This window comes from Hylobates moloch, unplaced genomic scaffold, assembly GCF_009828535.3.
Source record: "Hylobates moloch isolate HMO894 unplaced genomic scaffold, HMol_V3 SCAFFOLD_10, whole genome shotgun sequence".
Classification (NCBI taxonomy): Eukaryota; Metazoa; Chordata; class Mammalia; order Primates; family Hylobatidae; genus Hylobates; species Hylobates moloch.
Window position 1 is genome coordinate 89,196,198 of NW_026652285.1, and position 26,490 is coordinate 89,222,687.

A 26,490-nucleotide genomic window follows, 5' to 3' on the forward strand; every position below is an offset into this window, starting at 1 on the left:
AGGACTATACTAAGGGCTGTGTATACAATACCTCTTTCAATCCTAAATATCTATGTATCTATCTACATATTATATAAATACACATACATATGTATATGCATGCATGTGTATATTGATGTATATGCATAGGAATGTCTATTTGATCAACATCTAGTTTTTATTTCCATTTCCTAAGTGAAGACCACGAGACACAGAGGGGTTAAATAACATATCCAAGGTGAGTAAGCAGTGAAGCCATGATCTACACCGAGGTCTGTAAATTTCCAGAGGCAATGCTTTTAAATGCTAAACTACACCTCACCCACTGTCAGGCTAAGAAGTTGAGAATTTATCATGAAGGCCAAGAGGGAGCCATCAAAGGTATCTAAGGGAATAACACAATCTAACAAATGTTTTCAGAAGATGACTCTAGGGCCACTCCTACCCCAACATCCTTGGGCGATCCTTGCCCTCCTATTCTTAATGGAGCCCCTTCTGGGGCAAGAAGGGGTGGACATGGTCCATTTGTAGCAGTCCCCAAATCTCCCAAAGGAGTCCAGGATGAGCCCAGCCCCTCTGACAAATGCTCCAGCCTCCTCTAGCCCCAGGGAGTGATTTATCAGCGCAGCGTCAGCGCCTCTGCCCAGCAGCCTGTGATCCAAGGCTGGCGGCCCAGGCTGGGGTTTTTAATTAGCTGAGAGAGGGAAGAGTCAAGCCCTCTCAGATGGAAAGAAAGAGAGACACCAAGAAGGCTCATAAATCCTGAACCAAGGACCCATCGACTGGAGTCTGGCAGTGGTGGGCAGATGGAGGGGGAGGGGAAGGAGGAGGAGGGTACAGGCTGATTGTCTTTTTGGCAATTTCATGGTCTCCCTTGTCTTCTGGTCCAGACACTACAGGGAGAATGGGAATTCAGACTACCTTTCACACAGGAAACCCTGGGGTACACCCTTTTCTAGTGTGAATTTGTGACCAGAAGTCAGACAGCCTAATATTTAGCTCCATCTTTGCCACTGACCTTCTATATAATTTGAGGTAAAAATTACAACTTAAAAGCTTTCAGGCTTTGGAGTTAGACACAAGCTTAATTCTCTTTTCCATGCTGTTTACTAAAACTGTGACTCAGTCAAGTTGCTTTTCCTCTCTGTGCCTCAGTTTTCTTCTCCATCAAGTCAGGATAAGATCTCATATTGCAAGGGCTAAATGAGACAGCACAGGTAAATTACCTGTGTTAAGAAGAGAGTTTCCTCCAGTCTCCTGAAGAGACCTTCAGCAGGCATCCCGCTATTTAACTCCAGGGTCATTTCAGATCACAAGAATCATACTGAAAGCCTGCTCCATATGCCCTGGGGATACAGAGCTGAGTGAAGTAGTCTCTGCCCTTGCAGGCTTCACAGTCTGGTTGGAACAGACAATGAGATGGGCAGTTACAGAGAGTATGAGAAAGAGCTGTGATTGGGGGTAGTAGTGAATTCCATGCTGGCATAAAGGAAGGGCACCTGCTGAGCTTGGTGGAGACCTGGTAAGCACACTGGAGTGGGGAATAGCTGAACTGAGTTTTAAAGAACAAGATGACACTGTTGAGGGTGAAAAGGCAAGAGAAGATTATTGCAGACAGGGGACTGCGTGATTAGAATAAGATGGAGCAGAATGCCTGGCACACTGTAGGTCTTCAAAATAATTTCTGTCGAATAAAGGAAGGAAAGAAGGAAGGAAGGAGAAAAAGAGGGAGGGATAAAAGAAGGGAGGGATTCATCTCATTGAAAGTTTGAGGGGCAGAGAGCTAGAGATGACACTGGCTAAGTGATTTGAACTTTATTATAATGACAAGGAGAAACCATCAGAAGGTTTCAACAAAAAGTGATGTTTTCAGACGTGTGTGGTAGAAAGGTCACTCTAACTTTTGGAAGTTGGGATGAAGAGGACAAGAGTGGGGTGAAGGAGACCAGTTAGGAGGCTGTTACAATAATTCAGGTGAAAATGACACCAACTTGTCTAAGGCAGGGGCAGCAGGGGTGGAGGGAGAGAGCATCTCCTTTAATACAGAATGTAGTCACAGACCACACCTACCTACCTGCCTCATGTGGTCCAGCCCCATCACCATGACAACAGCCTCTTTAACATCCCTGGCCATAGGGAGATAACAACTTTTACATCTGTTCCTGGAGGTCCTGCCTCTATTTTTTTTTTTTCCTTTCTTTTTCTTCCTTTTTCCCCTTTGATTGTATCTGATCCAGCCTCACTGGGTAATTGAGTGTTTGAGAGTGAAAAATTATCTCAGCAGCTTGGCCCTTATCTTGACAGCGAAGCAGCACTTTTAATTTAATTTTGTTCGGAGACGCATGGGTAACAAATTTCACTAATCGCCCGGCTGTCGCCCTCCGCATGGTAACGAGCCGTTTGTTACCAGGCAGCCCAGCGTAAATACATGTGGGAGAGCAGGCAGGGGAGAGAGACAGAGGTTGGGAGGAAACAAGGGACAGACACAATCAATATGAGCCAGGCTTGGGCTCTGCCATCAGGTGGAGAAACAGAGATGGAAGGCCAGCTGCATTAGCACAGAGAGGAGCTTTGGAGTGAGACTCAATGGAGGTCCTGTCCTTGTTCTGTCTCCTATCTGGGTGAAGTTCTGAGCAAGTGACTTAAACTTTCCGTATCTTAGGGTTGTTATCCGTGAGGTGAGGTGGGGATATTCACAATCTCTACTTCTCTGGGTTGTTGTAAGAGTTAAGTGAGGAGCTATAAAGTAAGTAAGCAATATCCCGGCCGGGTGCGGTAGCTCATGCTTGTAATCCCGGCACTTTGGGAGGCTGAGGCGGGTAAATCACTTAAGCCCAGGAGTTCAAGACCAGCCTGGGCAACATGGTGAAAGCCCATCTCTACTTAAAATACAAAAATTAGCAAGCCATGGTAGCGAACACCTGTAATTCCAGCTACTTGGGAGGCTGAGGCAGGAGAATCATTTGAACCTGGCAGATGGAGGCTGCAGTGAGCTAAGATAGTGACACTGCACTCCAGCCTGGGCAACAGAGCAAGACTTTGTCTAAATAACAACAACAACAACAACAACAACAAAACAAAAACAATATCCCTAAAAACGATGCAATGATATTCTTGAGGCTGCTAAGGACCTTAACCTGGCCCTTCATCCAATGTTTGAATTTCTTTCAGAACATCCTCCACAGGATATTGTTCAAATTTTGCTTGCATTCATCTAATGATGGGGAACTCACTCACTATGAAAGCAGACAAGAACTCTGACTCTCCGAATTGTCTTGCTTATGCTAATCTGTAATATGCACCTTTCAAGTCCCAGCCTATGTTAGCACAGCCCTGCCTTCCTGACTTGTGTAAAGAGTAAATCTGCATCCTCCTTCCTAGGTGAGCTCCTCCCTTGGACTTGTATATAGAAATAATATTTTTTCTCACCACACCCAAGTCTTCTTGTATCCAGCTAAAAATATCCTGTAGAACATCAGAGCTAGAAAAGCCTTTATAAGTCATGTAATACAACATTACACTTTATATATTAGGAAACTGAGGTCCAAAAAGAGGAAGAAAAATTTAAAAAATAAGTTGTTATTTTTTGAGCGCCCATTATGTTTTCTCCCTGTTTCCAGTTTTCCACCATTATTTCATCAGGCATCTGTCTCTATATTTTTATCCATTGAAGAGCCATCCTTGATTTATGGTGTTTTGTATCCCAAAGCCCTTACTCCAAAGCACCTCAGCCATGGACATATGACTCACATTGCATTATCTTACTTTGGTTAAAACATAAAAACAAAAATACTGTGTTATTAGAAGCATCGAATTGGAGAATCAGGAAAGACATTACAGAATTGTAGTTTATTTAACCAGAGAAGAACCGAGCCCACAGAATTTAATTGATCTGATATTCTCTATTATTTATTATGCCCTCTATAGCTTGAAAATGGCTGGAGGGCAGAGACCACCAGTCTTAACCATCTATGCCTTGGTTCCTTAAGGCAATGATTCTCAACTATTGCTGCTCCTGGAGAGCTTTTTATTTTTATTTTTTGAGATGGAGTCTCACTCTGCTGCTCAGTCTGGAGTGCAGTGGCACGACTTTGGCTCACTGCAACCTCCACCTCCCAGGTTCAAGTGATTCTCCTGCCTCGGCCTCCCGAGTAGCTGGGATTACAGGTATGGGCCACCATACCCTGCTAATTTTTGTATTTTTAGTAGAGTGGGTGGTTTCACCATGTTAGCCAGGCTGGTCTTGAACTCCTGACCTCAGGCGATCTGCCTGCCTCGGCCTCCCAAAGTGCTGAGATTACAGGCTTGAGCCACTGTACCCGGCCATCAACTATGGTTGCTCCTGGAGAGCTTTTAAAAAGAAGGCTGGTACAGTGAATCACACCTGTGATCCCAGCACATCGAGAGGCCATAGCAGGAGGTTCACTTGAGTCCAGGAGTTCAAGACCAGCCTTGGCAACACAGTAAGATCCTGTCTCTTACTAAAATAACTTAAAAATTATTTAAATTTAAATTATTTAAATAACTTAAAAATTACCACATGTGGTGGTACGTGACTGTGGTCCTAGCTACCTGGGGGGATGGGGAAGGAAGATTGCCTGAGGCTGGGAGGTCAAGGCTGGTGTGAGCTGTGATGGCACCACTGCACTCCAGCCTGAGTGACAGAATGAGACCCTGTCGAGAGAGAGAGAGAGAGAGACAGGCAGACAGATCGACCAACCAGCATGCCCAGTCTCCACCTAAACGTATTAAATCAAACTCTGGACTGAGGTCCAAAGTTAGGTATTTGTTATTTAAACCTAAGTGTGTTTACTATGCAGATAGGGTTGGGAACCATGATACAAGGGGAAAGAGCCCTTTACTCACAACATCATGCTTCATGGACAGAGAAAAAGGTCTAGAACCTTCTCATGTTCTAGAACCCTTTTCAACTGGATATTTACTTTTGATTTTTCTTTCTCTTTCTTCTGTGTTTTTCACAATTAAGTAAAAGTGAGATATATTCTTTCCTCCAGGGATTCCAAGACCAGATACATGATGGCTTGAATAAATAATAAAAGGGATGAACACTGTTTTTCAAGATTTCAGGTCAATCTAATTGTATCATAGACAATTGAGAGCAGCTGCCCTAGTTATAGAAACACAGTCTCCTCCTGTATAAGTTAAAGTAGTCAGATCTAAGGCTACAATTGTTCATCACTTACCATCTTCTCCAGGACCTGTGCTAAGTTCGTTGCTTTTATTATTTCATTACAATCTTGAAACCACTCGTAGAAGAAGGAGCTACAAGAATGGCCATTACACAGCTGAGAAAATTGTGGGTTGGTTAGAGTGACCTCCCAAGGTTCACACTGCCAGGACACATAACTATGTGTGTCTGGCTCCAAGACCACAAATTAAACACTGCACATTAAACTACCTCCAGCAAATCCACCCACCTCAAATCCCTTTCAGGAACAGGCAGAGTATAAATAATAAACAGAAGAGTAAATACATGCATAATATATAACATTGTGATTCACCTACATATTTCTTTTTAAATGAGTTGATTTGTTTGTCCTTAAAAGTAGTTATTGTGGTTTGTAAATTCTGCCCTTCTTCAAAAACTCATGCTTCATTCACACTTATCTGGCTGTATAATATTCTCTCAAGTGGATGCATCATCATTTACTTAGCCATCCTCCTATTGTTGGACATTTGAGCTCATTCTAATTTATCAATATTAGAGATTATGCTACAATGACTATGTTTAGGTTTAGCACTTCAAGAAAAATGTACAGTGTCACAGAAAAAAATATGGCAATATAATGCCAAGTGAAAAAAACAGGAGTGCAAATGTGTGAAGATTATGGTTGCAAGGATAAGAAAGAGTATGCAGGAAATGCGGGTGGGGAAAAAACGAAATGAGCTCTCGAAGCTTTTCATTTATGTCTATTTTTCTATGTCTCTTTAGTAGAATTATTACATTATTTTACACTGGTTGAAGAAAAGGTAAAAACAGTGAGCATACCACCACCAATACGGTTGAAAGAGCTCAGGTCCACAGATATCCTTAGAGCAGAGACATGAGCTTAGGAGTCAGTGGTCTTGACTTCTTCCACAGACAGAAGCCTAGGAAGGAGCTTCCTAAGGGCTGGAGCCATGTCTTGCTAACCCTTGACACCCCAGAGAACCACACTGTTTCTAGAATCTACAATGTGTATTAAACGAATAAAAGCATAAAATTTCAGAGCTTTAAGAGGCCTCTGATGCAATTTATTCAAACATCACACCCAAATGTAATGGATAGAGAGCCAAGGGGACTTCCCCAAAGCTCTCCAGCATTTTGGCTCCCGAACCAGAGTAGAGGCCACTTTTTCTAAAGTCTGCTCCAATTAGAAAAGGCAGATGGCAAATTTGCCCAATGGGAGCCGTGGAAGAAAAAAATCCTTTGTCAGTGAAACACAGAATGGGTTTGACTGAGTGACTTGGGGTACTGCACATTGTTATGCATGCTGAGTGCCTTGCACTGTTAGTTACAAATCTCCCCTGAATCCACTTGTCCTGCAGTCTCTCAGCTGTTCTTATGACAAATGCCCCTGGGCTGTGGCATCTGTTTTCTTCACGTAGAGCACTAGTTTTATTTGCACCAAAGATGTTGAGGGAAGGACATTTCCTATCCAGAATCCATAAATAAGAAACATACCCTCAGCCCCTTCACTTTCCAGTCTACACCCTCTCCTACAATAGTTTCCTACTGTCATGCCTTTATTTACCTCCAGGTAGGAGGCGGAATTTTAAAATAGCCTCCAAGATTCCCACCCCCTGCACACTGTCTGTATACTCCCCTTAATGTGGGTGCCACTGTGACTATGATAGGATATCACTCCATAATTAGATTACATTACATGACAAGGGTGAAAGGATTTTTCAAATGTACTAAAGGTCTCAAATAAGTTGACATTGAGTTCCTCAGAAAGAAGTTCATCTTGGGTAGGCCTGGCTGAATCAAGTGAGCCCTTAAAAGAGAATAGGGCCTTGAAGGAGGAGAGTCAAAGTGTGATGATCTCCTGCTGGCCTTGAATAAGCATGTTGTGAACCGCCTGGAGGGGAGGCATGTGGCAAGGGCTTCAGAGTGGCCTCTAAGATCTGACAGTGGTCCCTGCTGACAGCTGGCAGGAAAACAGGCACATTACTCATACAGCTACAAGGAAATGAATTCTGCCAACAACCACATAAGCTTGGAAGAGGATTCTGCATGTCAGCTGCAATGGCAGTCCACTGACCCCTTGACTTCAGCCTCTTACATGATCATGAGTAAAGAACCCAGTTATGCCATGACTGGACTTTCACCTACAAAACTGGGAGTTAATAAATGCATGTTGCTTGAAGCTGCTATGTTTCTGTCAACTGGTTACTCATAGAAAACTAATACACGACCACAGAGTGCTGACACCCACACTTTCCCCTCAACTAGAACACTCCTGAGCTCAGATCTGGTTGGCAAATGTCCCCATCTGGATGGCTCACAGGCACCTCAAAGGCAGCAGCTCCAAAATCCAACTAGTCTCTTTCTCTCCTGAACACTTACCCCTCCTTCCTTGCCTGGCTGTGTGATTCTCCCAGTCCCTATGCTGGAAACCAATGCTCATTTTCAGCAATCTTCAGTGGCTCACCTTCTTGGAGCCAATCAGTCATTGGGTTCCTCTAACTCTATTTTTAACATGTTCCTGTATCTAAACCTTCCCATCCTCACCCAGAGTGTTCCCATTCTACCCCAATAACCTCCTAACTAGTCTCCCTACCTTCAGTCTCACTCTCTTCCAGTTCTTCCTCTTCTGTAGAAAGTGTGATCTTCCTAAAACAGAAATGAAATAACAGATCCCTTCCTTCAACAGTAAATGCCTTCCTGGCCGAGGCGGGCAGATCACCTGAGGTCAGGAATTCAAGACCAGCCTGGCCAACATGGTGAAACCCCATCTCTGCTAAAAATACAAAAAAATTAGCCGGGCATGGTGGCGCATGCCTGTGGTTCCAGCTACTCGGGAGACTGAGGCACGAGAATCACTTGAACCTGAGAGGCAGAGGTTGCAGTGAGCTGGGGTCATGCCACTGCACTCTATCCTGGGTGACAGAGTGAGACTGTCTCAAAAAACCAAACAAAGCTAACAAAAAACACCCTTCATAGACTCGCCATTTCATGGAGGTTCAAGTGCAGGCTCTTTCCTGCTCACACAGACATGCCATTTTTTAGAGCTTGGCCACCTTCTGTCCATCTTTCAGGTATAAGCTGTAGTATTGGCTTCTCAAAGGTATAGTTCATGAGTCTCCTGATTACATTAGTTCCTCTTTTCTTTTCATCAGAGGCAGTCCTCACAGTTTGGAATAATATATTTATTCACGTGTCTATTTGTGAAATACACTCTCCCCTTTTTCCTCTGGCATGACTAGAAATTTCATAAGGAAATCCATCCTATTGGTCTATTTTCCACCATATTCCTGGTCTTTAGCAAAGAGTCTCAGTGGAATTAGATATTTAGTAAACATTGTTGATTACGCAAATAAAAAAATAAATGAACTTGGCATTCAAAGCCTTTCTCAATCTGGCTGAATTTATCCTTCCCAGACATTTTCTCACTGTCTTCCTTCACATACCTTATATTCTAATAACACATGGCACTATTTAACCATCACAAAAACCTTGTGAGATAGGATTATCATTTCCAATTTTGAGAGAAGGAAATCCAGGCCTGGGAAGGTATGTTTACTTGCCCAAAATCTCCCAAACTGAGAGTCAGGATTAAATAAGGTTATGCAGGCAAGCATCTCACACAGCTGGTGACATACAGTGGGTGCCCATGACCAGTGGCATGGTCTCTTTATCTGGAAAAGAGTTTTTCAGGGGTAAGAGAACCCTGGCCATCTCACAGGATTGGGAAGAAAGGGAATGACAGTGTTCTTGCTTGGGGCGGGAAGCAAAAAGTCACAGTCTCTCATTCTAAGGAAGGGCGGGTGGGGGAATCCTGCTGAGTCTAGTTGAAAAACAAGAAGGCAAGAGAGACTGATTATTCCTTCTCGCTAGTGTAAGCAACTAAAACGACATGTTTGCTTTATTGCCTTTGGTCTCCCATTTGATTCCTGACAGCCATCTCCCTCCCTTCGATGGTGGGCTGTCAGGTGCTGAGCTGGCTGGCATTGCACAGGAAGAGGAGTACAGAGAACAATTTAAACAATATTTCAGGGACCATCATGGGCTGGAGGAGGGAGTTTTTGTAGTTAGCTGGCTTTCTTTCTGCATTCAAGGAACCCTCATTTGCCAAGACTGCTTGACGTTTCTGTGGGTTTGGGTAGAAGTAGTCCAGAAGGGATCTTTAAAAAAAAAAAAAAAAAAAAAAAAAAAAAGCCAATGTCTATTTTCTTTGAGGTTTGAAGGAAGGAAGAGAATAGAGACAGGAGCTTTTTAAGCCCATAACAATTTCTGAATACATAATTTTCTCTTCTCTAATGTCTCATTAAATATGGCCAAATGCAGATGTAGATCAAAGCTAGGCTTCTGTATTTTACTGCATTTTACTGTGCTTACAAGTAAAGGGAATCCAAACTCCCAGTTTCTCTGTCCATGAGAGAAACTAGAATCTCTCCAGAAAGCCTGTATGAACTACCAGAACCTTCTGGAGGAAGGAGTCCACTCTCACAAACCCAAACAGCTGAACATTTGGGCAAGAGTTATGGTAAGCAAAAATGGGCAAAAACCTACAAAGTTCTCTTAGGGGACAGTTCTGGGGGATTGTGACCATGAACAGTCTTTGGAGTCAACCGAAACCCAATTCAAGCCACAGCTATGCAACTTATTGGTTCCGTTATCTTGAAGAAGCTACTCTGCTTTGTTTCAGTTTTGTTCTTTTAAATAGACACAAGGACAACAACTGATTGCTAGGAGGATTAGTGAATGTGCAATAGACCTGATACAAAAGTGACACTCAATACATAGTTGCTATAAGTAGTTATTTCCCTTATAATGGTTATCCAAGTTCCAGGCTTGGGAAATGGGGGGATACACTCCATAGGGTCCCAAAGCCAGGATGGGAATTGGAATGTGCTGTTGGCTGATATATCAAGGAAGCTTGAGAGTGGTGGTTCTCGATGCTGGCTGATATTAAATAATTAGAATCTGAAAAGGATTTCATACTTATATCCAGACTTTTGGCCAGTCCTATGAAATGGGTTGATTCTTGGAATTGGCATTTTAAAAAGTGATTCTGAGATTTATTTAGGCTAAAGAACTACCCAGCCCTGACAGCTCTTTTTCCCACACAGCTGAGGACACCTGCCCTGATCTAGGTCCTAGAACTCATGATTCTCTTAAGTAGGAAGCACCAGAGTGCCCAGCCTCCCATGCAGGCCCTAAATATTCAGCTTCTCCAGCTGACCTTACTGTCTTCTGTTTCTGAAAAGGAATCCTCTTCCTTGGGCCTTGGATGTTGTAATTTGCTTTGTGCCTGCCCTCCACACCCCCCACAACCCGTCATCATCTAGTGCAGCATCCTCAGGGAAGATTCTGGATTGCTTAGACTATTTCTAGAAAATGGTCTTTGAATCCTAGCCTGTGGCTGAGTTCTTACTTCTTACCGACAGGTCTCCCCAGTGGTGTGCTGGTAATTGTTTAACAGTGGGCTCTCCAAGCAAGAGCAAGCAGCTCTTTTAAAATATTTTAAGTATTTTCCAGTTTCCATAGTTTGAATCTTTCTCCTATGGCTGATTACAAGCTCCCAATGTGGCATCACTTACAGCAGAGTTGGGAATAGATGAGTACAATAGGCTCTCACTAAACCGGGATGGGCTGGTCCCTGCACAGCACTGGAAGTCAACCTTGTCATATGTTTTCCTACCTGCCCAAATACCAGGCCCCCTTTGTTGATGGTGCCCTGGGACGGCTGGTCCCACGGATGCTGCCTTTTGTCCTCCATACTGAACTAACTTTTCAGTGCCTGAGCTGGTTCTGACCACCACTATTTCTGGTGCCAGCCCCTCCCAGGCTACCTTTCCCCACCATCCCAGGGGTTACAGAGCTGATACGAGGAAGTTGTCAGGGATATGATCAGGTTTGCTGTATCAGACACAGATATGAGTATCCTCTTCCTGTCTCTTTTTGAGTATATACCTTGTGTCAGGCACTGTTGTATGCACTTTACATGATTTATCTCATTCATCCTTATAATGGCCTGACCAGATTTTGAAATCAAATAGCTTAAATACAAATTCAAACTTCCCTTAACTCATGGCAGCCTCAGGAAAGTGAACCCTCTCAATTCTTAGTTTCTTCATCTGTAAAATGGAGAGAAAAATAATCCCTTCTCCTGGTATTGCTTAGAATAATATGAAATGATGCATTTAGAGAGGACAGAACAGCATAGAGATAATTCAATAAAACTAATACAGTTTCTTCTGTTCTTTTCCTCTATCTCCCTTCTTGTTGAACCCATTTCTATTATGGACCCTAGAATGGTTTTATTGTGAACTCAGAGAGGGTCAAATTCTACCTTGCTGGTCTACAGATAGGAAACTGAGGCCCAAAGCCTTGCTCAAAGCCTCTTAACCAAACAAGAGACACCCAGGATTGAAACTCAAGTCCTGGCTGGGCGTGGTGGCTCATGCCTGTAATCCCAGCACTTTGGGAAGAGAAGGCAGGCGGATCACGAGGTCATGAAATCGAGACCATCTTGGCTAACATGGTGAAACCCCATCTCTACTAAAAATACAAAAAATTAGCCGGGCATGGTGGCACGTGCCTGTAGTCCCAGCTACTCGGGAGGCTGAAGCAGGAGAATCACTTGAACTCAGGCGGTGGAGGTTGCAGTGAGCCGAAATCGTGCCATTGCACTCCAGCTTGGGCAACAAGAGCAAAACTCCATCTCAAAAACAAACAAACAAACAAACAAAAACAAAACACCCAAGTTTTAAGACTTCCAGTGATTTCATGACATTCTCTTGCTTGGCTCTTCCTCCTCCTGTCCCTCACCCAGCGCTCTCTCCCCTGGCTTTCCACCCTGTCTTAACTTCCCCCTGCTTTCCCTGTACCCATGTCCAGGCCCTGTAATAACCAGATAAACCCACCCCATGAAGGCGCTGATGCATTCACCTGTGGGTCCTCTAGCTAACCCTTTTTCTTGAGCCTCTAGTCGTGTTGTCCTCAGTGGGAATCCCTGCAGGGTAGGGAGTAGCAGGCTGATCTGCCCCATATCTTGGACACCATTTCCTCTCCTTAAAGCCTAGCCCTCTCTCCCAGGTTACTCTGGCTACAATGACTTAGAGGCTGATAGAATACGGATTGATCTGTCTTCAGTGTTTACTCTGTTCTGAGTAGCAGGTCCTGGGGGCGTGCTCTGCAGGTTGGCAGAAGGCAGCCAGTAGATCTGCCCATGAGCAAGGCTACCTAAATTTAGGCAAGAAGCAGAGGACAGTGATGTGAAAAGCTGCATCGCAATGTCCCCAAGGGGCTAGGCCTACAACATTCACATTTTCAAGAAAAATGTTTGTTTTTTGGTTTTTTCTTTGTTTGTTGGTTGGTTTTTGAGACAGGGTCTCACTCTGATGCCCAGTCTTTAGTGCAGAAGTGCAATCACGGCTCACTTCAGCCTTGACCTCCAGAGCTCAAGCAATCCTCCAGCCTCAGCCTCCTGAGTAGCTAGAATGAAAGGCACATGCCACTACATCTGGCTAATTTTTTTGTAGAGACGGGGTTTCGTCATATTGCCCAGGCTGGTCCGGAACTCCCAGGCTTAAGTAATCCACCCACCTTGGCCTCCCAAAGTACCGAGATTACAGGAGTGAGCCACTGTGCCTGGTCACTATTGTTTTTCTAGAAGTCAGATTAACTTGCAAGCTGGTACATTAGAAAGAGGACCTGGAGCCTGTGTGGCTTAGGCACTGATGTGCCGTAACTGGCTAGCAATGAAACAATCACATGGTGGATGCACTCAGCTAAGCATTTCCTCTGCTTATGTTATCTCGTTTAATCCTCATAACAAGCCCAAAGTAGAACAGAAGGACAAATACTACACTTATCCTCCTTTACCCAAGAGAAACTGAGGTCAGAGGACAAATGTGTCTTGCCTTAGGTTCTGCAATGCTAGGAAATGGCAGAGCAAAGACCTGACCCCATGTCTATTGATTCCAATGCCTATGTACAACCTAGAAGCCCCACTATTTTCTGGGTGTATTACTGGAAATAATGTCAACCTGACAAAGTTGCAAAGATAAGAATACAAAGAACGCCTATCTATCTTTGGCCTAGCTTCACCTGTTGTTAACATTTTGCCCCATTTGATTTGTCATTTGAGGAGATGACATTTTTAACCTTGAGGAAAATGTTTCCCTTCTTTGAGCCTTGATTTTTATGTGCATAAAATGCAAGATTGAATGGATTATCCTTAGAGTGAAACGGAACATTGTTGTTTGATGAGAAGTGATGGATAAAGGATGAGGTAAGCCCTTGGTGAGTGGTCAAGGCACAGTTGCTGCCTCTTTCTCCAGCCTCATTTTCCATCATTCCCGCACATGAATTTGGGCTCTACTCAATTCTGGCATCTCTCCTCCACCCGCTTCCCCAGTGTACCACGTACCATCCGCCCTCACACCTTGGCAGGTACTCTTCTGCAGATGCTCAGCTTTCACTTCATCCCATTTTCATTTCCTGAAGTCTCTGATCCATTTTGGGACTCACAGCTTATATTTCATAACAGGAGGCTTCAGTTCCCAAAGATCTCCTCTGCAGATATGACTTGAACTTTTCCTCACCTATCCTTTTCCTCGAAAACAGGATTAAACTGTGTGTGTGTTGGAGGCGGGGGGAGAATCATAAAGAAAAGTCATACATCCATATACCTTAGTACAAAGTTTTGCTTATGGATTCAGTGGTTCTTATTTACAGAAAATCCCAGCTTAGGAATTGCCAAATTAAAACAAGAAACTAAAACAAAGAAATAAGACAACCAGTAGCACTCGTGCTCTGCTTCTCTCTGCTGGAGAACTAAGCAGCAAAGCTCAGAGGAAAGTACGTGAGATTGGGGATCAGAAAACCTGGATTTCTATAACTGGCTGAGTAACCTGCAGATGAGAAAAGCGAGGTCCAGAGAGGCAGAGAGATGCACCCAAACTCATACAGCACAGAGCTGGGCTGGGAGGTTCATGCTGGGTGCCTGCACTACTGAAATGATCCAGCAGCTATAACAGCTCTGTCTCCTCCTCAGCATTGTGCTCAGGGCTGGGCAAACCACCTGTACTTCTCCTCTGGACTTTCAGCTGTACAGACGCTTATCCTGATTAGCAAGGTTTCCCTGTGTGAGTTTGCACACTCCTTGCCTCCAGAGACTGTAACCGCTGTGAGGTTGGGTGCTGAGGCTCCATTTTCTCACTGCCCAGCAGCATGGTTAGTAGGGTCGCTTATTCCACAAATACAGGCTAAATTATAATGGGGCTCAGTCTTGATGACATATGATGTAAATATCCTTGTATGACAATAAGAAAGTTGAGGTCCCAAGGGAGCACAGGCTTGCCAAAGTCACTAAGCTAGTTAATGGTGAGGTGTGGACTTGAGCACACATCTCCTGACTCTGAGTCCAACATTCTTTGCTCTATGGAGTATCACCTCTGATGAATATATGTTAAATTCTTCCCACTAGTAACCTATTACATTAGCTAGTTTATTACTTAATTCTGTAAAATGCCATTAGAATTGGCACACTTAAAACAATGATATACTGGAGGGTTATTTACTTGATCAAACATAGAATGCCTTGCATGACAAATAGATCCTTTTGTTTATTTTTTGTTTGTGTTTTTTTTTTCCATTATTTTTTTTCCATAGGTTATTGGGGTACAGGTGATATTTGGTTACATGAGTAAGTTCTTTAGTGGTGATTTCTGAGATTTTGGTTCACCCATCACCTGAGCAGTATACACTGTACCCTATTTGTAGTCTTTTATTCCTCGCCCCCCTCCCACCCTTCCCCGCAAGTCCCCAAAGTCCATTGTATTCTTCTTATGCCTTTGCGTCATCATAGCAGCTTAGCTCCCACATATCAGTGAGAACATACGATGTTTAGTTTTCCATTCCTGAGATACTTCACTTAGAATAGTAGTCTCCAATCTCATCCAGGTTGCTGCAAACGCCGTTAATTCATTCCTTTTTATGGCCAAGTAGTATTCCATCATATATATATATATATATATATATATATATGACAGTTTCTTTATCCATTCATTGATTGATGGGCAACAAATAGACTTAGACAGAATGATCATATATGATATGGGGTTAGACATATTTTCACAGAGCATGGTGAATTTGTACACATGCTTCCTGGACCAGACATACAGGTGAGGGTAACATATCAATGGTTTAAGGCAGGAGTCATCTAAGGTTCATGGGTGAAATCTGAACTAGCACCTGTTTTTAAAAATAACGTTTATTAGAAAATATTTATGTCCATTCATCTATGTGTTGCCTATGGCAGGTTTTGCACAGTCTAACAACAAATTTGAGTAGGTCCAACAGGGACTGGAAGGCCTGCAAAGCTGCAAATGTTTATTAATTGGCCACTTACAGAAAAATGTTCCTGACCCCTTATTTAGGAAATCCCACCAGACACACATATCTTGCTCTCTCCACCTCTGTTTCTCCATCCCTTTGCCTTTTTCTCCTTCCTTCCACTCTCCATATTGGTGGCTACAGTTTTGTGCTTTGGGAAGAGGTTCTACCTGGAAATACCAGACACCTCTCCAAAATATTCCCATTCTCCTTGTTACAAATTGCCTAAAGTTTAGGAAAGACAAAGTACCTCCAAACTATACATCAAATGTCTTTCATAATGGATCCTATTGCTGAAAATGGGATTTGAGCTGATTTAGTTTGGAGCTCAGAATGTTTTGAAGGGAAAGAAAATATTAGAAGACAGAACAAATATTTATTGGGCATCTTTGGGTAAGACCCAGCACCTTCCACTGGGTGCTTACTCTGTGAGGCGGGTGTCAACAGGTCCATTTTATGCAAAGGGAAGCACCCACAGGTTAAAATCCACCCAGGGCCACATGGAAGGGATGACAAGGTGAGGTCAGGACTCACAGCCAGGTCTGGCTGAATCTAATGCCAGTCCTATTTCTCTCATGGGATATGCTAAGAGAGAGATCTATATACAAATACTTGTTAGAGATTTCCTCTCTCCTTCTCCTCCATGCCCCCACTCCTCACCACTAGCCCTCAGTGTAACCTTTTCTGCCACGCAGGCTTCTGGCCTGGTTACATCGTTCCCAGATGGCACACAGGACAGTCACACTTAAAGAACCCAGGCAGAGTGTGCTTTTCACCACCAAGGCCCTCTTGCCACTGCTGGGCATGGCCTTCCTGGTGGCCTTGAAGTAGAAAAATAGGGAGAGTTAAGGCCCCAGCTCTGCTTACCAGGAGCAGGAAAAAGAAGGGAAGAGGAGAGCACACCCTTTTCCAGCAGGCAGGCATAAAGTGAGATAAAACAAGAGGGAGCAGACAGAAAAGCAGCCTCTATCCTGAACACCTATAAGCCAAACACTGTGCAGGTGTTTCTTTCATCCATTCACTCATCATTCATTCATTCATTCAAAATATTCACCCAGTGCCTACTATGAGCTCATCCCCCTGTGCTTGGTGTTGAGGACAAAACTGGACACAAATGACAATGTGTCCATCCTCGTGAAGTTTCCAGTTCAGTGGAGGACACAAATAGTACTCAGGGAGCATATCAGTAAATGTAAAATTATAGTGGTGGCCAAGTCTACAAAGGGGGAACAGCACAGCCTCTGGTATAGAATGAGACAGGGAAATTAACTCAGGTATGGACAGCTTTGCAGAAAATATGTCATTTAAGTAGAGGTCTCACGTGATGGGGGGCAGGCGAATGAGTCAAACGGCAGGGAAGAGCATTCCAGGAGACAAATGTTGTGAAGGCTGTGGCGGTACAGATGCAGGAGTGCTGGGGAAGAGGCCCCAGGGGAGAGGTGGGGTGGGGAGGGAAGAAGCAGACAGAACCCTGGGGAGAGAGGCAGGGCAAGATCACTCAGGATTGCAGGTGTGTAGGGAGTTTCCATTTCATCCTGAAGGCAAAAGGAAAGCATTGAAAGCTTCCAAGAGGAGAAACAACATGATCCCTATTTACATTTGTAAAGATGATCACTCTGTCTACATGATTGAGAATGGGCTGAAGACAGCAAGGGAGACTTTTAGCAAGAGAGGACTTTTAGCAGTTTTAAAGAAAGGATGCAGGTGGCAGGGACTAGGATGGCAGCAGTGGAGAAGGGGAGAACTTGTTGGCAGAAGTTGAAGTTATAAAGGAGATACTCATTATTTCAATCTTCACAATGATCCTGTGAGGGAGATGTAGTGACTGCATTTTAAAGATGGGAATTTGAGAATACTGGTTCATGTCCCATGGATGAAAAGAGGCAGAGCCATGTCTGAGACTCAGGCAACTTCCCAGCCTCAATTCTTTCAGGAAGCCCTCCCATATTTAGTTGCTGTTTATCGTGTCTTTCTTCTCCCAAAGCTGGGATAATCTGAAATGCTCAGTTCAATAACTTTGTCTTCCAAAATCTTCTAACATCTGAAACAGTCTGAACTGCAGTGCAGGGCCCCTAACCAGTGCTGATCAAGTTGCTTCTGAGCACTCCTCTTAAATCTCTACTTAGAGACTGAAAAAGTGAGATTCAGAGACCAGCAGGGACTTGGCCAAGGTCACACAGAAACGTGGTGGCAAAGCCAGGACTGAAAATCACTGTTCCTGTCACACACAGATGGCCCCAAAGACTCAACTTCCTTCTGAGTACTTCAAAGATGGTAAAGTTGAATGTCTTTATCAAAGCCCACATGCCTTGAGATTTGGAAAACACAGCTCAGCTCCTGTTTTTCAGATAGACCTGAAATGGTTATAGTGAATTCATGTGGAGTCCCAAATGCTATTAGATCACCATTCTTAACTAGCACAAGGAGTTGCCTTTCCTGATACTTTTATCTCTTTCTTCCCCTACCTCCTCGAACTTCATCATCTCTTCTGTGTCACAGCTGGGCTGGCTCACACACCCCTGGGCAGACTGCAGGGAACTGCTGAGTCATTGCCTTTGCTAAAGAGGAGCTGAAATGGTGATGGCAGAGGAACAGGAGAGGATTGGGATGTTACAGGTCCAGGCAGGCCTGGGGGTGTAGGGAAGAAAGAACCCATCAGCACAGCCAAAGGGGACAACAGAACCATTCTAGTGTCACAGTTAGACCCTAAAGGAGAGAAACAGGAAAGGGGAGTGGAACTGGACATGGGGGAGGTAAACAGAGTGCAAAGGAAGCTGAAGCTGGAAGCCAGGTACATCCCAATAACAGGAGATTCTCAGAAATATGCCCCATGTCCCATTCACATACAAGTAAGAAGAGATCTCAGAGAAGATCCACCCGTCTACTCTCCCATGTTTCAGATTGAAAAACAGAGATCTGGATAACAAAAGAGACTTTACTAAGGTCACACAGTGAGTTGGTAGCAGATCTGAGACTCCCTTCCTGTCCCCACAGTAAATCCAATGGTCCTTCTCAGCAGCTTTACTCTGCCACAATTTCTCTCCCTCCTTATCTCCACCTGAATGCTTTGCAAGTATCAAGTAATTTTAATCTTTAGAACAGCTCTCTATGCTTTCATCTTAATCTCTCTCATTTTACAACTTAGGGAATTGATGCACAGAGACGTTAAGTTCCATGATTAATATGACATTGCCAGTAAGTGGAGGGGGCTGGGATTTGAACCCACGTAACCCACCACCAGAATCCATGCTTTTAGTACTATGCTCTGTTGCTCTTATATCACCAAGGGCTCCTGGACCTCCCTTGGATCACCTCTGTCCTCTGCATTTTTCCCATTAAGTCAGTGAATGCTGAAGGCACCCTAACTCCTGCCCAAACTATATGAAACAGAAAAAAATGGATCACAGCCCTTTCATGAAGAATTGTGGTACTTGCAGACTGAGACAATGGGTTCTAAGTTCATTTGCCTAGAACAAAGGTGTTGCAGAAGCAAATTCACTCTCTGTATTCAAAAACAAAAAATTATAGCAGCTGCGGCAGCAACAGCAACAACCTAACAACATCAAACACAGTATTAAGAAAGCTCTCCCTGTGATCCTGCAAAAAGGGTAGGGTAATTTATGCTCACTGAATCTAAGCATTCAATTCCTTCCATATTCTCTCAGTTCCCTTCCTTGTTGTCTTCTTTTTTCTTAGCATTTATCACCATCTAATAGATTTGTATTTTGATATAATACAAACCCCACGAGTAGGAATTTTAAATTGTTGCTTGGTTTGTGTCCCCAGTGCCTAGAAGAGTGGAAGACGTGTAGTTGGTGCAGAGCAAATATTTGTGGTATGTATGAAAGGAAGAAAGAAAGGAGGGAGAAAGGGAGGGAGGGAGGAAGAAAGGGAGGAAGGGAGGAAGGAAGGGAGGGAGGAAAGGAGAGGAGAGGAGAGGAAAGGAAAGGAGAGGAAAGGAAAGAGGGAAGAAGGGAGGGAGAGAGGGAGGAAAGAATGAAGGGATGAAAGGAGAGAGAAAGAAAGGAGTTGCTGGGTTAAATCATTCATCTCGAGGCCTGTAGCTTGCTTTTGCTTTTCTAAGTTGAACTACAATTTATGGGGGGCATGCTCGGTGATAAATGGTTTTCCAATTATCTATAAATAGCCCAGGCCTGCTGAGGGGACCCATTGACTTCCCCAGCCCTAATTCTGGCTGCTGGATTGTGTGAGGGAGAAGACCAGTCAAGAATCATCAATCGTCAACTTCTAAATCTCCAGTGCAGATTCCTGGAAGCTGAGGACTGCTTCTCGGTTTTCTGGTTAAGATCAAGTGGAGAAAGCTGAGGAGTGGGAAGGACTGAGAGGCAGATCCCATTTTTCCAATGGCTACAGAGGCTGCAAACCCTTCCCATGTAATGTGTCAATGGAAAAAACACTCCTCCCACGTGGGGCTTTTCAGTGAAAGATGCCAGAGGTGAGGAGATAGGAAAAACAACAATGAGAACTGAACTGACATTAATAATGTCTGACTTATTTTGCTTTTAGCATACACCAGGCACCATAAATTTTTAACATAGGTTAATCAAAATTCATCCACAACCCCATGAGGCAGTTACAAGTTCCGGCTTGTAGATGAAAAACTGAGGCATACAGAAGGCAAATAACTTGCCTAAGAGTAAAAGGAGCACACAGAAGCTATGGGGATCTGCGCTCTTGCAATGTCCGCTGTGCATGGATAGAATGCATGCAGCATGGTTTGTGAGAAAGCTTCCTCCTCCTCCTTCTCCCTGCCCCAGCTACTTCTCAGTCCACCTCTTTGTGGAGGTAGGAGAGGAGGGCCAGGTTCCCTGCCACATGACCTGGACTTGTTTGTCACAGGACCTTCTTTTCAGTGGGTGGTTAAAGCCCATCGATGGATCTGCCCTTTATCACTGGCATGGAATCCATGTTTGTACCCCAGGAGGGTCTCTTCCAAGAATGCAATCTCAAACTGGCTGCTTTCCCATCCTTATGGACAATCCAAGATGAAGAATTACATTCACAGGCAATTGCCTGAAATATGGTATGTTTTCCCTTCAGAGCACGTTGAATCATCAGAGAACGATGGATCTTGGCCACAGGTTTTAGACCTTTGTGGAGTCCTGCTTCAGCATTTGGCCATCCCCCTACATTGAGTGCCATTGTGAGAAATAATTATGCACCAATACTGAATTTTACCTGTTGAAGAAACTGTCTAGAAAGGCACATGATATCTTATTTATACATACCGAGTAGAGGACTTTATCTCTGGTCTGGTAAGTAAAATTTCCTGAACAAATGCTTGATTCTTTCCCATTAACTCTGTACATTTTATTTCTGAGTATGTTTCCCTTTACACTTTGGCTGCCAGGAATTTCTTACTTAAATTGCCAGCCTCCTCTAAGAACTACAAAACAGTATGGAAGGGATTATTCTGCATCAACCCAACCTGGGTTTGAAGAATTTTCCTTATTCTTATTTTCATATTAATATGATTAGCTATTTCATTTCCTGTTTTGAATTTTTAAAAATCTGCATAAACTAAAAACAATCCACAATATTTTTTGAAGAATAAGGTAGGACAGAAAGCAAATAAAGAATAAGCCAGGAAAAGGATATGCTGAAGGTCACCCATATAGCCAGGGCAGCAGATAACTAAGCTCAGTTTTAACCAGATTGGGACCAGGTTAGAGAAGATTTAGGATTTGCTAGTGAACACAAAATCTGATTTCCAGGATTTCCTTCTACAAACTCTGGTTCTGGAACCTTCCAAGGACACTATTACCTTTGCTGCGGCGGCGACTGCGGTACTGCTCCGTGTAGAACGTCAGCTGCGTTTCATCGTCTGCCTCTGAGCCCGACGTCCCCTTGGCTCTCCCAAAGCTGATTCCCCCTGTGAGGAAGCACAATCTATCAGTCAGCCTCCCAGGCCTCCAGAAGTTTGTGAGATTCCTCAACCATCCCAGAGATCAGCAATCCCATCCCCAGACTTCTCTCCATAAATCCCAAGCAACCCAGGAGTCAGTGTGATAAATGGAAGGAGTTCATGCTCTGCAGTGAAGCAGATCTTGGGTCCAAGCATGACTCAGCAGCTTCTGCGCTGTGTGACCTTGAAGGGAAAACACACCTTTCTGAGCCCTGGGTTCTGTCTTTCTAAAATAGGGATAAAACTATTCACCTGTGAGATTGCTTTGAAGATTAAAGGAGATGTAATTTATAAAATACCTGATAGCTATTTTTGCTTTTGGTGATAAGCAAACACTCTAGAAAACACTCTAGACAACTTAATTTTAACCACATTTCCATAAAGTGCTTACTATATGCCAAGATCAGAGCAAGACGGTGGAGATACAAAGATAAATAGGACTCAGTCTTTGCCAGGCAGGGGATCATAAGCTAGTCAGGAGGACAAATGGAATCCTAAGGAGCCTTAAACCTAATTCATGGCTTCTGTTTACCACTCAGTGAGATGCTAGGAATATAGGGCAGTGCAATTCATTTCAACATGGAGGGCCTGAGAAGGTTTTATGCAGGAGCGAAGATTTAAGTCAGGTCTTGAAGATTGGATGGAGCTGCACTGGTAGAAAAAGGAGTTCCAGCAGAGGTACCAGCTTGACCACCCTCAGGAATGGGCCATGTGGGCGGTCAGAGGCAACATTAAGTGGAGAAATGACACAGGGGGGAGGCCTTGGGTGCCAAACAGAGGATAGGGAGCTTTACTTTGGGTTTCATGGGAGTTTCTGGAGCAAGAGTATGAATTGGCCAGCCATGGTGTATACAAGGAAGAACACTCCAGTGGTACCTAGGCTGCAGGATGGGTGCCAGGCAGGGTAAGCAGCCAGGAGGCTCAGTGACCACCCAGGTGAATGGAGGTCAGGGCTTGCAGGAGGGCCCGTGCAGTGAGGATGGGAGGAGGAGATGAGTGCAAAGGGTGCTTCAGAGACAAATTCAGAGGACTGTGGAGGGAAAAGGGCAATGCATTCATATGCTGTGAACGACTGATTGCAGAAAGGATAAAAAAGAAGGCTAAAAGCAATTATGCCACAATACTAATAGCCATTAATTCCAAAGAGAGAAACACAGGTATGTTTTATTTTTATCTTTGTGCTTTCTGCATTTTTAATTGCTAAAAAAAAAAAAAGACAGGATATGGAAAGAGAGGGATTAAAGGATTGGTAAATTATTTACTCTAGAGAAGAAATAACCAGGAGAGAGAGCCTCTGAGGATTTTGGGGGTGAGTAGATGGGCACAAGAGAATAAGGACTTTGGTTTTTAAAATTGTTTCATTGATGGGGCTTCAGACATCTACAGTAATAGACTTTCTGGGAGGAGACTTAAGAATCTGATAAAAATGGTTGTCCTGGATGGAGAATTAAGTGGCTGAAAGATGGGAACAGAGGGAGGCTACTTTTCTCTGTAAACCTTTGCATCTTTTCAATCAAGCACCATGCAAACCTATTACCTATTCAAAAATTTCAACTGAGGAAAAGAAAAACATACATTAGAGGGAAATGTTATTCAATTCACTAAAGGATTTATTATGTAATTTCCTCAGGTAGGGTATTTGAAGTGGCATTCAGTATACAGAAATTCTACTTGCAGACACTTTTTCCGCAATATGGTTATTACACATTCATTCATTCTAGCAACATTGCTGCACAATCTACTATGTACCTAGAAGATCTGTAGACATTATTGCCGACAATCCTCATCATGATATACTCATAAGAGTGGTGTAATTAACAAACTAGATAATAAAGCAAAGATGCAAAGACATGCTTAGACATGCAAAGTTACTTGCATAGTCACATAGCAGATGACTAGGAGATTTAAGCTTCGAGGCTAGTCTGTCCCACTCCAAATTCGGTCTCTCTGTAATATGCACATTGCTTTCCTTAAAACCACTCACGAGTGAACCCAGAAAGAGCAGATCATCCTTCGAGTGTCAAGGTGCTAAGTACGGCATTCAGAGCTTTGTATACAACATCTCATTCTGAACTCACACTACCGTTAGGAGAGAGGCATCATTGTGCCTACTTTACAGATGAGGCAAGTGATGCTCAGAAAAGAAAAATGATTTGCTAATAATGAGTGAAGGTGGACTTCAAAACCAGGTGGAACTAATGCCCAAGCTCAAATTTCTAGCCACTTATGACGCTGCCTCTCAGTTCAAGGCTCTGTAAAATTGAAAGATTAATATCTGCCTCCCCACACCCATCCTTCCTTGAGACAGTATGTTCTAATGAGTGGGAAAGTACAAAGGATAACAACATTTGATCTTTGTCCCAAACTGTGTCATCAGGCAAGGTCTGTCCCGGAAACTTAGTGCACACTTCCCAAATCCCCAGCAACTAAAAGCAGGTCCTGGAGACAGGAGATTCAGATTCTGCCAGATGCAGTTCTCCATTTAAAGGCTCAGCTTTGAAATGGAATTGGCAGGGACCTCATGGAGATTTTGGAAGTGACTGGAGAGCAGAGGTCCCCAGAAGCCAGCAGTGCTTTTAAAATTGCCATTAAAATATTTTACTGTTAAAAAAAAAAAAAAAAAAAGAAGAAGAAGAAGAAGAAGAAAGAAGAAAGAAAAGAAGGGAGAAGGGCTGGGCATGGTGGCTCACACCTGTAATCCCAGCACTTTGGGAGGGCAAGGCAGGAAGATTGCCTGAGCTCAGGAGTTCGAGACCAGCCTGGGCAACATGGTGAAACCCCGTCTCTACTAAAATACAAAAAATTAGCCAGGTGTGGCAGCATGTACCTGTAATCCCAGCTACTTGGGAGGCTGAGGCAGGAGAATTGCTTGAACCCGGGAGGTGGAGGTTGCAGTGAGCCGAGATCACACCACTACACTCCAGCCTGGGCGATAGAGTGAGACTCCATCTCCAAAAAAAAAAAAAAAAAAAAAAAAAAAAAAAGGGAGGGAGGAAGACTTTTGTTCATCTATACATAATTCTTGGCCAAAGGAAAAATGAAGGCATCTGATAAAGTGGTTCTCTTATGTTCAGAAAACATCTGCCATACTTTCTGCTATGTCTGGAACCACAGAGCAAAAAGGAGGGTCTATCCCTGTTAGGAGGCCACCCAAGACTCTCCCCACAGCCCCTTCGATGCCATACCCACACTTTGAAACATTTCAGCAAAATTCTCACTCCCTTCTTTCCTTCCAATCTCCACTTTATCTTCCCTCTCATCCTAAACACATGACCTGTTATGCCCCTACCATGGTGAACAAATCTGGCATTCAGGAATCAGACATTATTCTTTGCCTACTGGAGCAAGACAGAGTGACAGAAAAGTCACCAGGCAATTCTAATGTAAGAAAAGCTAACACTTGCATAGTGCAGTATCTCTTCCAGGCACTATTCTAAAGCCTGTACATGGGTTGACTCATTTCATATTTACAAGAACCCTAGGAGGTAGGTTACTACATTTATTCCCATTTCAGTTGGTGAGAAAATGAAGGCACATGGAAATTAAATATTTTGTCCAGGGTCACAGCTTGTAAGTAGCAGAACCACAATTCAAATTCAGACAGTGGCAGGTAAATCTATTCCTTTTTTACAATGCTGGTTTACAATAAAATATGAACAAATACTTTGTTTAATATCCACAGCCATCCCTATAAGAACTGTATCATGAGTTTTGGTTTCATAGATGAATAACTGTCTCAGAGGGGTGATATAAGGTAGTAAGTGGGAGAAATGGGATTGAAATTTGGTCTGTCTACCTGCAAAGCTTTCTTCATACCTAATACAACCAGGGAAAGTGTGTGTGTCTGTGCCTATGTGTGCACACACACATACATGCATATGGATGTAGAGGGCTGGCAAATGCTTGATATGTTGACCACTAAGGATTAGCAGTTCTCTTAATTGACTCCAACACCGGGACCTGTTTTCTTGTAGGAACTCTAATCAGACTTAGCAAGATCTTTGTGACTCTTCCATCTTTCCACATATCCAGGCACAGAGACCACACCCCTATAACTACCATAAGGGTTTCCATAAAGGCTTTCTCTTCTGGTCAAGCCTCCATTTCCAAACTCTTCTGACCTTTATTCCCTTCTTGTAAGTATTAAAGTACCATGTGTTCAGAGTGAAAACTGAGGCTCAAAAACAACGTCTATAAACCAGGTTCAATAGAAATATAATGCAAACCACATATGCCATTTTAAATGTTCCAGTAGCCCCATTAAAAAGGTAGAAATAAAAGTTTAAACGAATTTCCAGAATATGTTGCATTTCACTCAGTATATTAAAATATATATTAAAATATTAAAATATTACCATGTTAACATGAAATTAATATAAAGTTATTACTAAAGTATTTTATATATTTTTTATAAGTCTTCAAAACCCAGTGTGCATTTTGCGCTTACAGCACATCACAATACAGACAAGCCACATTTCGAGTGCTCACCATATTGAAGAACACAGTTCTAGACATATTTGTACAACAAATATTACTGAGCATAATTAAGGGCAAGGATCTGAGTACAAGATGAAGATGAATAAGCCACGACCTCCACTAAAATGTTGAGTCTTGAAAAACAATTTGGATTTTTGACCTGGATGAAAAAATGGCACAGCTGGGATACTGTTAAACCACAGTATCTATGGTCCCTACTGCCAAGGCACTTGGAGTCATTAGTTTTTATATTTGCTTATCCATGAACCAAGGGAAGTAATGGACTTCAGTAGAAAGAAATTAAGTTATTGGAGTCAGACATGAGTTCTAGTTCTTTGATTCACTTATTAGCATATGGCCTTGGACAGGGCATTTAATCCCTCTGATCTCATCTTTAAAAGGGGTACAAGAACTCAGCTCAATGGTTATTATGGGGGAAAAGAGTATGTTGCATGTAGATATTCTGCACAAAGATCAAGAAGTGAGAGTCAGGGCACATTCCTCAATTACTTGATGCTTATCTGTTTTTAACAGAATGAAA

The 26,490-nt window shown here is 43.2% G+C and overlaps 1 protein-coding gene across 4 annotated transcripts in view; it reads right to left on the minus strand.

The window, feature by feature from the left end:
- ASTN2 (astrotactin 2) overlaps positions 1–26,490 on the minus strand; it is a 1,008,266-nt gene that overhangs the window by 656,967 nt on the left and 324,809 nt on the right. For all 4 annotated transcript variants that reach the window (XM_032164975.2, XM_032164974.2, XM_032164972.2 and 1 more), the window contains one exon: positions 21,333–21,440. In XM_032164975.2, coding sequence (XP_032020866.1) covers positions 21,333–21,440 — 108 coding nt within the window. The remainder of the gene's footprint in view (positions 1–21,332; positions 21,441–26,490) is intronic.